Source organism: Bos javanicus, chromosome 14 (assembly GCF_032452875.1).
Source record: "Bos javanicus breed banteng chromosome 14, ARS-OSU_banteng_1.0, whole genome shotgun sequence".
NCBI lineage: Eukaryota > Metazoa > Chordata > Mammalia > Artiodactyla > Bovidae > Bos > Bos javanicus.
The window spans coordinates 42,065,211-42,078,695 of NC_083881.1; the positions used below are offsets into that span (position 1 = coordinate 42,065,211).

Here is a 13,485-nt window from a genome sequence, read left to right on the forward strand (position 1 = left end):
TTGAATAGTTCTGCTGGAATTTCATCGTATCCACTAGCTTTATTAACAGCAGTTCTAAAGGCCCACTTGACTTCACACTCCAGAATGTCTGGCTCTGGGTGACTAACCGCACCATCATAGTAATCTGGTTCATTAAGATCTTTTTTATACAGTTCTTCCGTGTATTCTTTCCATCTCTTCTTGGTCTCTTCAGCGTCTACTAGGTCTCTACCATTTTTATCCTTTATTGTGCCCATCTTTGGGCTGAATGCTGCCCTGGTCCAAATAAATATATACCTTCTCCCATTTTATCAGAAATGAAAAGTCTTTGTGAACATAAATATTTTACCAAGGAAATGTATTAGGTTTGTGATCTGTATAAAAACATATGAAATAATCACCTCCGTAATACGTGGTAAATGAAACACATATTGATATAACTATAAAAATAGATTTTGTTATTCTGATCATTAAAATGAATTTATGCGAAATCATTGCTGCTGCTGCTGCTGTTGCTGCTAAAGTCATCCTGAATGCCTAGCAGTAGAATTTCAGCTTGATGTGTAGAACAGATAAAATATAGCTCATTAAGGAAGGAGTCATATTATCTAGGTCAGGGGAACAGCCAGTTACTGAGAGATATATGAGTATGTTTTAAACAAGAGGCATTCAGAGTAGTATGAGGAGTCAGTAAGGAAACTACCCTGACTTGTTCTGGTTGAAAGTAATAGGAAATACTGTAGGAGATAGATATAGTTGGGCTAGGTTCTCATCATCTCAGAAAATCTGACCAAAAAACTGAGTAAAATAATAGGCGGTTTAATACAGAGCAGAAAAACAAAGCACTTTTTGAAGGAGATTCTGCCTTTTTCTGTTTATAAGCCATTAAGTTAATATAGAGATTCCTAATATATACATAAAAATCTTTATTCCCAGTATATAATGCTGCTGGGGCTCTTCCTGCCTAATACTTGACCTCTCATTGTATATTGTTCTCTGTTTTGATAATTAGCAAAATGTAAATGAGTCACCAGTCCTGTTTCTTAATCCAATTTTATTGACCATATTTTTAGTAGGCATGCCTCTAATATTTTGACAAGTCTTTTTTAGGTCTTGTTTTCCATAGTGTTTTAAAATCTTTCCTAATGTATTCAGTAGTATTGATATTTTCATGAGAAAGACTGATACAACAGGAAATACCTCAGGTTTTCCAAGAAACAGTATATTTATATGGCTCCATATACATTTCCAAAGTCTCCTAGTCATTTTGTTCATTGAAGGTTTTCTAGTTGCCAAGTGGTTAAGAAATTGAAGTTTCTGGCATTATAGTGTCAAATGTGCTTGTTATTTGTGTGTGTGTGTGTGTGTGACCCTTTTGCAAGATTTATTTTTGTAAAAGGTCAAGTACTGAATTTTGAAGAGTTATAATGTGTGACTTTAATGTTTGTACTTAGCCAGCAGTTTTTAATAGCAGAGCATCTTAAATTTTATACTGATAATAGGTTATAAATATGATTTGATTTTTAAAAGTTGGGCTTAAAACCGGTTTTTCTCATAAAGTCCTAAGCGTAGGGCTCAAGTACACAGGCAAGCACAATAATCACCTTATAGTTGGCATACAGGGCTAGTACTAAGACAGTATGAGTCTTAATTCCTGTTCCGTTAAGTTGGGTGTAACCCTGGGCAAGTTTACTTCTTGATATTGGAGTGGGTGATCAATGAGATGCTTTTATATTCAGTAACAGAGACAATTTTTGTTTAAATAAGAGACAGTAAAACAAACTTGATGGTGATATTTCTCCATAGAGAAAAAAATGAGAATAAATGAGATAAGCTGAAATACCGTTATCTTTTCTCAGCCCATATCCCATTCATGGAACATGTTCTGGTGAGGTTAATGAAGAATTAGCTCTGTATTTTCACATTGGGGCAATAATCCGTTAGACAGCTATTTAAAACTTGTTTAGGTTTCTATGTGCTCTTAGGAATTTTCATCAGTAAGATATGTGCCTGGATTATATATATGAAATACAAAACCATACCAAGGAACATACAAAGAGCTTGACCTTTAAAGCCGTATCACCAAGTGAGCATCTTTGGGCGGTTTTACCTTTTTTCTAATAATATGGTTGGCATTTAAAATCTTAACATTGAGGAATTTTTTTTCCATTTGATCCATTATTGTTTTCTTTGACCTGGGAAAAGTTACTCTTACTCTCTATTTTAGCAGCAGGACATCTGAGCCAAAATTTTAGTATGCCAATTAAGAGAAGGAACATTTCTTGGGAAACTTCTCTCTAAGGTGATATATTTTAACCTGCTCTTTCTAAATTTGGGTAATTTGAGTAGGTGGTAAAACATCTGACTCATTGAAGGAAATGTGTGCTTTTGAAATACTGGTTTGTAATCCATAATCAAAATGTGATGTTGATAAAACATTGTGTTTTCATTATTTTAGTATAAGCCGCCTGCACTTAAGAAGTTTAATTCTCCTGGGACCACCTCATCGGGATCATCACGATTACCCCAACCAAGCGGCACTAGCAAAACTGTTGTAGGTAATGAGATCTGTCAAATAACTTGATTTTTTTTTTTTTTTTAAATATCAGAATCAGTAGAGAAGAAAATGAAGACAGTATTCAGTTTTGGATTATTTAAAACTAGGTTTATTAGGAGTTGATGTGGAAGATAAGTAATTATTTTGGGTAAAAATAGAGTAACTTTCAGTAGCTTCTACTTTAGATGTTCTGTAGTCCTTTTTTAGCCTAAATGTCTGCCCTCAAGGTAGTTACTGATATATCATCTCTTCAGAGTAGTCAACCAAGGTCCTTTTCTTGATTCTTTGTCCACAGTATTTTTTTCCCTTGTTTCTGCCTATACCTGTCTGAACTTTATAATTATCTTTAATAGGCAAATATTTAATGGTTTAAAGAAGATCTTGATTGCTGAAGTGTACCTTCATTTGTATGTAAATTGTAAGAAGTACAGAAATTAGAAATGAAGGATGCTGTATGTTGTCCCATAAAAATTTTATTTAATTTTTGATTTGATAATTCATTTTGATTTTTTGCCATGAAGATTTATTGCCATGAAAGCATTGTTTTGTCAGATGCTCTGGTTAATGTGATTTTTCTTTTTCAGAGTGTTGTTAAAACTAATACCTTTTTTATTAAAAGGTGCTCCTTCAGGTAAAGTGTCTTCAGTTAGCAGCTCTTCGGGAAACAAACTTCAGACATTGTCTCCCTCCCATAAAGGGATTCCAGCCCCTCATGTAGGGTAAGTCTACATAGAATTTATATTTTTAGTGATATGTATATTCATATATGCTTGATACTAAGATTTTATTTGTTTAGGTAACATGGGGTCGCACAGAGTCGGACACAGCTGAAGTGACTTAGTACACACAAGCACACACACAGTTGGCTTTTTCATTCATCTCAATTTTCTAAGTTTGACTTTTAATATATTGCTGATCAGGAGCTCACATAATGCTCTTGAGAGTCTAAATTAGTATAACCAATTTGGAAGAGGTTCTGGTGGCATTTATCAAGAGCCTTAAACATTCATATTTTCCATTTCATAATTTTACTTCTGAGAATCTAGTCTAAGGAAATTGCTTAAAATACAGTAGACCTTTTATACTAACAATTTTTTTTAAGCATGTATCAGGCACTGTGCTAGATATTTAACATTATTGTTATTAAAACCACCCTGCTGCCATAGAAGGAGAGGATCAGAGAAGCAAAGTAATTTGATCAAAGCCACACAGCTGTCAAAGAGTTGGTAGCATGATACAAATTGACTTGTCTTTGGTGATAAGCATCGGTCTCTTTACATATGGTTTTATTATAATGTAAAAAAAATAATGTGTAGCTATGTTTGAATATCAAATTGTGAAAATCTACAAAGCAATACTATACAGTCATAAAATATATATAAATTTTAAAAAGATGAGCCTACTGTTATTGGAGAAGTAAAGCAAAGGAGAAAAGGAAAGATGTAAGCATCTGAATGCAGAGTTCCAAAGAATAGCACAAAGAGACAAGAAAACCTTCCTCAGCGATCAATGCAAAGAAATAGAGGAATACAACAGAATGGGAAAGACTAGAGATCTCTTCAAGAACATTAGAGATACCAAGGGAACATTTCATGCAAAGATGGGATCGATAAAGGACAGAAATGTATGGACCTAACAGAAGCAGAAGATATTAAGAAGAGGTGGCAGGAATACACAGAAGAACTGTACAAAAAAGCTTTTCACGGCAAAGATAATCACGATGGTGTGATCACTCACCTAGAGCCAGACATCCTAGAATGTGAAGTCAAGTGGGCCTTAGAAAGCATCACTACGAACAAAGCTAGTGGAGGTGATGGAATTCCAGTTGAGCTCTTTCAAATCCTGAAAGATGATGCTGTGAAAGTGCTGCACTCAATATGCCAGCAAATTTGGAAAACTCAGCAGTGGCCACAAGACTGGCAAAGGTCAGTTTTCATTCCAATCCCAAAGAAAGGCAATGCCAAAAAATGCTCAAACTACCACACAATTGCATTCATCTCACATGCTAGTAAAGTAATGCTCAAAATTCTCCAAGCCAGGCTTCAGCAATACGTGAACCATGAACTTCCAGATGTTCAAGCTGGTTTTAGAAAAGGCAGAGGAACCAGAGATCAAATTGCCAACATCAGCTGGATCATGGAAAAAGCAAGAGAGCTCCAGAAAACCATCTCTTTCTGCTTTATTGACTATGCCAAAGCCTTTGACTGTGTGGATCACCACAAACTGTGGAAAATTCTTCAAGAGATGGGAATACCAGACCACCTGACCTGCCTCTTGAGAAATCTGTATGCAGGTCAGGAAGCAACAGTTAGAACTGGACATGGAACAACAGACTAGTTCCAAATAGGAAAAGGAGTATGTCAAGGCTGTATATTGTCACCCTGCTTATTTCACTTATATGCAGAATACATCATGAGAAATGCTGGGCTGGAAGAAGCACAAGCTGGAATCAAGACTGTCAGGAGAAATATCAATAACCTCAGATATGCAGATGACACCACCCTTATGGCAGAAAGTGAAGAGGAACTAAAAAGGCTCTTGATGAAAGTGAAAGAGGAGAGTGAAAAAATTGGCTTAAAGCTCAACATTCAGAAAACAAAGATCATGGCATCTGGTCCCATCACTTCATGGGAAATAGATGGGGAAACAGTGGAAACAGTGTCAGACTTTATTTTTCTGGGCTCCAAAATCACTGCAGATGGTGACTGCAGCCAGGAAATTAGAAGACGCTTACTCCTTGGAAGAAAAGTTATGACCAACCTAGATAGCATATTGAAAAGCAGAGACATTACTTTCCCAACAAAGGTCTGTCTAGTCAAGGCTCTGGTTTTTCCTGTGGTCATGTATGGATGTGAGAGTTGGACTGTGAAGAACGCTGAGTGCCGAAGAATTGATTCTTTTGAACTGTGGTGTTGGAGAAGACTCTTGAGAGTCCCTTGGACTGCAAGGAGATCCAACCAGTCCATTCTAAAGGAGTTCAGTCCTGGGATTTCTTTGGAAGGAATGATGCTAAAGCTGAAACTCCAGTACTTTGGCCACCTCATGCGAAGAGTTGACTCATTGGAAGAGACTCTGATGCTGGGAGGGATTGGGGGCAGGAGGAGAAGGGGACACCAGAGGATGAGATGGCTGGATGGCACCACTGACTCAATGGACGTGACTCTGAGTGAACTCCGGGGGTTGGTGATGGACAGGGAGGCCTGGCGTGCTGTGATTCATGGGGTCGCAGAGTCAGACACGACTGAGTAACTGAACTAAACTGAACTGAGGTTGGTGTAAACTTCATGTGTACTTTGATACAAACTATAAAAATTTAATACTATTTATGTTTCTATAATTTTATGTAGAAATTAGAGTTTTATGTAGTTTCTATAGTTTTATGTGTGTTTCTATAGTTTTTAATAAAATAGCATTATTAAGCCTTCAGCAATTAATGTGGGAAAATTCGTTGATAACACTACAGTTTTTCATAGAAGTCTTTCAATAGAATACTAGTAGAAACTCACTTTTCATTTTGATAAACAAGAAAACTAAGGGATGGCCATATGATTATTAGAATGTAACCTTATTCTTTGTATTTACAGATAGTGTTTATAAAGTTGATTTAGGAAGCATGACACATGTTATTTTCAGATCTAGAGTCTTAGTTTGACTTTTATATAGGAAATATATAGGATGGTATCTATCAATAGAGAGTAATTGCCTTTTGTTTCCTAATTTGGACTACATGTAAAGTGTTTAAGAGCTGAAGATAATTTATTGTATTTTCATTGTAGAAAAAGAACAAGATCAGCTAACAAGATCTGATTAGTTAAATTCTTTGTTTTTGTCATGCTTCCAAAAAGAAGAGACAGGCTATTCTTTTTTTTTCTTTTTAATTTAATTTTATTTAACTTTACAATATTGTATTGGTTATGCCATATATCAAAATGAATCTGCCACAGGTATACATGTGTTCCCCATCCTGAACCCTCCTCCCTCCTCCCTCCCCATACCATCCCTCTGGGTCGTCCCAGTGCACCAGCCCCAAGCATCCAGTATCATGCATCAAACCTGGACTGGCGACTCGTTTCATATATGATATTATACATATTTCAATGCCATTCTCCCAAATCATCCCACCCTCTCCCTCTCCCACAGAGTCCAAAAGACTGTTCTATACATCAGTGTCTCTTTATTCTTAAGAAAGAGACAGGTTATCAGTAGAACAGGTGTTTGAAAGTAAAAGGTTCTCATCTCCCAGTACTAAAAAAAAACGGATCTGATTTTCTTTTTATAGCTGCTCTACTGAGTTGACTCATTAGATACGTAAATATAGAAATATCAATATGTTTTAACTTTATAAATGGAGGTTTCATTTATGGTTGACTGAATTATAGGTTGGTAATTTTTTTAGTACCTTTCCTATCATACTGGTAATCTTAACCAGTTGGCAGTATTAAGTTATACTGACACTCTTTTTAAGAGGGCATGTGAAGCTGGCTGGTAAAATGAAAAGAGTTACTGGATTTTGGATTAAAATACTATATTTCTAGATCCTACTTTGCCCCTAACTAGTAGCTACCTGAGTTTGTTCTTATCTGTTTTCTCTTTCTTGCTCTGACAACTTTTACTCCGCTTATACCTTGACAGCTGATGAACATTTATTAATATTTAGGAGAAAATGTTTTTACTAATGATCAAAAACTTTGGGCACAAGAATTTTACAAGTTGTGCACTGCTGTAAGTAATGCTATAAAGATTTAAAAATTTTTGTTTGTCCCATATTAAACTGTCAGGCATGACTGTTTAAATCTCATTTGTCCATGCTATATATGATGCTTATGTGTTAAAGGACTGTTTCTAACTGCTGGAAAGAGAGTGGTGATGTATGCTTCTGACCAATATATTACTGTATTACTATAAGTTAATATAACTACTGTATTAACTGATAGTAATATGATTATTATACTGAATAGAATCATTCATAGCTGTCCAGTTAGTGACAGAGCTCATTCCTTTTTTAGAATTACTGAGGTAATGGTTTGTCTCTTTCCCTTACTAGATTATAAAATCTGTGATGGCAAAGCTCTGTGTCTGCTTTGCTTACAGATGTAACTACAAAATGTAGTATAATACTTGGCATACAGACACACAAATTTTTGGTGAATATATGAAATAATAGTGAATCAATAAGTTCAGTTCCTGATTTGTCAACTTTTTGCAACATCACAGAGTCATGGTTCTGGTACTTTTAATTACTTGAGGTTTGTATGACTGTTCTTTTGTCTTTTCATACTAAAAAACTGAAGGCAAAAAGAGAAGAGGGTAGCAGAGGATGAGATGGCTAGATGGCATCACCGACTCAGTGGGTCTGAATTTGAGCAAACTCTAGAAGATAGTGAAGGACAGGGAAGCCTGGTGTGCTACAGTCCATGGGGTCACAAAGAGTCAGACATAACTTAGTGACTGAACAACAACAAAAATGATTATCATGATTTTTGTTGACACAGATAATTCAGAATTGAGTAAAGACAGAATTAAGACATCTGGTTAGCTATAATGTTCAAGAAGTTGAGCATCTTTTGAGATTAGTAAAATGAGTCATTTTAGTGGTTTGGAATTATTTAAAGCCTGCTGTGTATAATCTTTGTTGTGTTTGCCTGCAGTCATATATATCAGTGATCTATAATATTTAGCATATATTGAAATCACACCATAGAAAAATTTATCTTTTTACTTGGAAAAATTCAGATGATAAAGCATCTGTCTACAGTGCGGGAGACCCAGGTTCGATCCCTGGGTCGGGAAGATCCCCTGGAGAAGGAAATGGCAATCCATTCCAGTACTCTTGCCTGGAAAATCCCATGGACAGAGGAGCCTGGTAGACTATAGTCCATGGGGTCACAAAAAGACACGACTTCACTTTCACTTTCACTTTCTTTTGATAATTCTAGACAACCTGTGAGTCAGCTGATTTTAACAGAATTTTTTAAAGCAAAATACACCCTAATAGAAAATTTTTTCTTGTGCCAAAAATAGTTTTCTTTATTCCTAGAGATATTAGAAATATGATGAAACCCAGAGTTTTAAATAAATATTGCTATACTTGAATTATGTCAGAGAGTTTACACAGTTGTACCTAGAGAATTATGTTTTCTTAATGGTTAATTACTAACTTAAATGGTATTTCAGCTGATAATTTTCAATAGTGAAAGTATCAAATTGCAGAGATTTACTTCTGTTCAATTACTCTAAGAACTAGAAGTTTACTTTGGAGATAGGATATAGTATGTGTGGTAAAACTAGAGAAACAATGCAGATAAGGAGCATTTTTTTTTTATGAAAAAATAAATTGGGTTCTCATGCTTTATGTTAACAGGAGTGAGAAATGAATGTCTGGGTTTTGAGTATATATTTATATGAGTGGAAACAAGCTTTTCTTATAAGCCAGTCTTTTGATGTGTGTGGTTTGTGTGTACCATTATTTAGATTTTTATGAACTTCTCTGACTTTCATTATTGGTCTAGAAATGCCTCAACCTAGAATTGCACAGTTTGGCTTCCTATGTGGATAAAAATTATTTCAACTATTAGACTAAGGAAGCTCAGTTTGCCATGGAATTGAGTTACTACGTTATCTATATAGAATTTAATCAATGAGTTTAACCAATAGTAGAAGTATGGAAGGCTTTGAAACTTTGAGTGCCTTGAAACATCATAGCTATAGATGTATACATAGATACAAAATACCTCTTGGTAAAATTTATCCCCAAATTATTTAAGAAGTCATCTTTTTGTTTTATCTCCTCTGCTCTGTTAATAGTGTACAGGACTGAGTGGCTTATTTATTTCCTAAAAATTCACTCTCATGGTGTCAACAATAAACAGGGACCTTTCCTAGGTTAAAGTTTATCTCAACTCAGAAATAGATGGATATGTTGCCAAATATTTGCAGCGTTGCCAAAAACGCTCATTCAGCGATGAATATTTGGAAAGTCTGCCACAGCATTTTTCCTTTCTAGATATACTATTCATATCATGGCAGTTACATACAACTAGAGATAGTCCGTTTAAAAACCCTGGGTCCATCATTTATATAAATGTATCAGCTTGACAAAAAGTTACGTATTTTTGTGTTGGACTATAAGATAGTGATTTTGATCGTAACTCTTTATGGTAAAATTTTAGATCATCATTGAAATCTGCCTTTCATTAAGAGTTTTAAAAATTTAAAATAATTGGCATCCTCTCAAGTATGGAATTTTGATGTTTTAGAGCAGGTGATCTTTTTGAACTGTGGTCTGAGGGCCAAATCCTGCCCAACAGTTATTTTTATTGGAACATGGCTGCACATGGCCACTGGTGAATTGTCTATGGCTGCAATCGTGCTATAGTGGCAGAGTCAAGTGTGGCAGAGAGTATAGCCTACAAAGTCTGAAATATTTACTTTTTAGCTTTTTATAGGAAAAGTTTGCCACTCCCTGTTTTAGAATGGGTAAGTAGGAATTTTATTTATAATTTGAAGGTAGGGATTTTAAGGATTCTTCATTTATTCCGTTTTTAAAGTTATGTGGACTATCTAAGAAGTTGGACCGTATATTAGTGTCCAGTGAACCAAAGGGTTTTTATTTTTTTGAACTTTCATTAATCCATTCAAACACATTTCTGTGGTTGAATTAAAAGAGTAGTAACAGATTAAAAGTATACTTTCATGTTAATCTGACCAAATCTAAGTACCAATGTAAGGATGGATCCTTGAACTTCATATGGGAATTCTATGTTTTGTATATCAGATGGGAATTCTGTTTTGTATATCAGATTGCTAGTCTACACCAAATTTATGCTGTGTAGATGTGCTTGGTTGGCTTTAAAATATGTTCCTTCTTTTCTTGAACAGCAGAAACAGTGATTTTACTGCTAAATGGATTTCTTTATTCCTGCCTTAATATCTTTCAGACAATGCTACCTTTCGTGTAGCATTGTCATTACTGAATTGGACCCTTTAAAAGAAAAACAGCATAGAGGCACTCTGAAAACATTGATGTTGATAGTTCTGTAATGATTACACATTGAAATTACATTGAAATTACAATTGTCAAACTTTGTAAATAAGATAAAAACACATAATACAGTAGATTTCTTATTGTACGTTTCCAAAATTTATTATCAGAGTAACCCCAGATGTAGATAGATGTATAAACTAAGTATTAAAATCACCAGTGGTGATGTTTTTCATAATCTGAAACATCGAAGACCCCTGAGGGCAGGGCAAAACGTATAGTAGAGAATTCCTGCTTCCTTTACTTGTTTTATTCACTTCCGTAAGTCAGTTATCGATGATTTGCAGACCAAGAAACACATCGAGAAGAAACTTCAACCAAAGAGCAATCAGTTGGGTTTAAAACTTTAAATTCCTTTTGAAAATATGTCGCCACTTTTGCAAAGAATTCAATTTCTTTCCAAATATCCCTTTAGTCCTATTGCTACTTTGACTTATTTTTAATGCTACTGAAGGGAGGAAGGAAGGGACAGGAAAGAAATGGTTTAATAGAAAAGGAAATGTGGATAAAGAAGCATTCTTGTTCACTAAAATAAATGTGAAAATGGTACATGAGAGCTGTTCTGGATCCAAGTCAGTTAAGGAAAATATTTAAGTATTTGAAAGATCTTTTGTTGTAAACTGATAATTTTAACTTTTTAAATTTTTTATTGATGTATAGTTGATGTACAGTATTCACAGTTTTTAAAGGTGATAATACATTTATAATTCTTAGAATATTTGCATATATTTCTTGTGTTATACAATATATACTTATGGCCTAATTATTTTATACATAGTAGTTTAAACCTCTGTAAGCCCCACCCTAAACTGCCTCTCTCTCCTTCCCTCTTTACCCTGGTAACCACTATCTTTCAGTCAGTTTCTTTTTTGTTACATTCATTAGTTTATTTGTTAGATTCCACATATGTGATGTAATAGTATTAGTATTTGTAATTTATATACAAATACTATTAGTAATAGTATTTGTCTTTCTCTAAGTGACATACTTCCCTTCATGTCTATCCATGTTGTTGCAAATGGCAAAATTTCATCCCTTTTTATGGCTGTGTAGTATTCCACTTTCCATTTGTTTGGTTGTATGCGTGTGTGTATGTACATACCTATATATATACCTCATCTTCTTTATCCATTCATCTGTTGATGGACACTTAGGTTGCTTCCATTATCGTGGCAATTGTAAATGATGCTGCTATAAATCTTGGGATGTGTGTATCTTTTTGAGTTAATGTTTTTTCAGATGTATGACTAGGAGTGGAATTACTGGGCCATGTGGTAATTTTATTTTTAGTTTTTTGAGAAATCTCCATATAGTTTTCCACAATGATCGCACCAATTTATATTTTCACCAATAGTATAAGAGGATTCCCTTTTCTCCAAATCCTCACCAACATTTGTTATTTGGGTCTTTTTGATGATAGCTTTTTGACAGTTGTGAGTTGGTAGGTCATTGTGGTTTTAATTTGCATTTCTCTGATGATTAACTACAATGAGCATCTTTTCCTTTGCCTTTTGGCTTTGGAAAATATCATCTTTGGAAAAATGTCTAGTCAGGTCTTTTGCTCTTTTGATGTTGAGTTGTATGATCTGTTTATATATTTTGGATATTAACCCCTTATTGGTCATAACATTTGCAAATATTTTCTCCCATTCATTTGGTTGTCTTGTCCATGGTTTACTTTGATGTCCAAATGGTTTACTTTCATTTTAATTAGGTCTCAGGATAAATTTCAAATTTATGTAAAACCTTAACATTGACTATCATTTCAAGGTTTTTCAAACATGTAACCAAATTTTATATGTAAGAGCACTTATAATTAATTTATATAAAGATTATATTTATTAAAATCATATAAAATACATTTATGTGTAAACTTATATAACCTTGATTTCACTGAGAATTTAAAATTTATTTAGTTAGACCTTAAAAATAACAGAGCATAACAATAGAAATCTACAGTGGAATGAAGTGATTTGAGCTTCATAACAACATTTACTAACATTTAGCCTCAGTAACATTTGAATTGTGATACACATACATGTACATAGGTAGACCTAGACCTGGGTCTCCTGCGTTGCAGGCAGATCTTCTACCATCTGAGCCACCAGGGAAGACCAGCCTAAGTAGCATTTGAATTGGGTGTGTATATACACACATTCATATACATGGGTAGACAAACCGAGAGTTGAATTTCATAACACAGGTATGTGGTAGTAAATCATCATTGAAATCTGCCTTTTACAAAATTACATTTTTAAAATCTGAAAATACTAGCAATCCTTTCATGTATAGAAGATATGTAATATTCCCAGTAGAGAATTCCCTTTACATTTTTATTAGATTCCACTCACCTCCTTTGTTTTATCATTTGTTAGATTTTAGTAGTTCTTATCATATGAGAGGAATCCATGTTTTAAATGTTTCTAAATTTTAATTCTGAATTTTAATTTCAGTAACTTTTTTTTTCTGAGGAAGAAAGTAAAATCTTTTCTTTTTCCAAATCCACAGATACCTTTTGTAAGAAAAATACTATTTGGAACAATAGTGCTTTGATTGTTATTACATAATTCAAAGAAAAATCTGATTTATTAATTAAAATTCTAAATAGGTTAATTTTCTACTGATTGCTCACAAATAAAATGCATACAATGTTAATCTTACAAATTTTAGAAGTTTTGTTGTTTTATATATAATAAATATACAATATATTTATTGGAGGCATTTAAAAAATTCTTTAAAATGTTTTACTGAGTGTGATGTAAACACCTAATGTAAAGCAGCACCGTCCGCAGAGTATTGATATCAACTTTTACAACAAAATGCCTGCTGTGTATAGGATATTGAAGGAAGAGAAACTGGATAAAATGTGTCCGTCTGTAGAGATCCTTATTATCTAGAGGAATGACCA

General features: G+C 34.1%; 1 protein-coding gene across 3 annotated transcripts in view; it reads left to right on the forward strand.

The window, feature by feature from the left end:
• Positions 1–13,485, forward strand: part of ZC2HC1A (zinc finger C2HC-type containing 1A) — a 65,644-nt gene that overhangs the window by 30,171 nt on the left and 21,988 nt on the right. For all 3 annotated transcript variants that reach the window (XM_061439049.1, XM_061439051.1, XM_061439050.1), the window contains exons 6-7: positions 2,438–2,537; positions 3,156–3,255. In XM_061439049.1, coding sequence (XP_061295033.1) covers positions 2,438–2,537; positions 3,156–3,255 — 200 coding nt within the window. The remainder of the gene's footprint in view (positions 1–2,437; positions 2,538–3,155; positions 3,256–13,485) is intronic.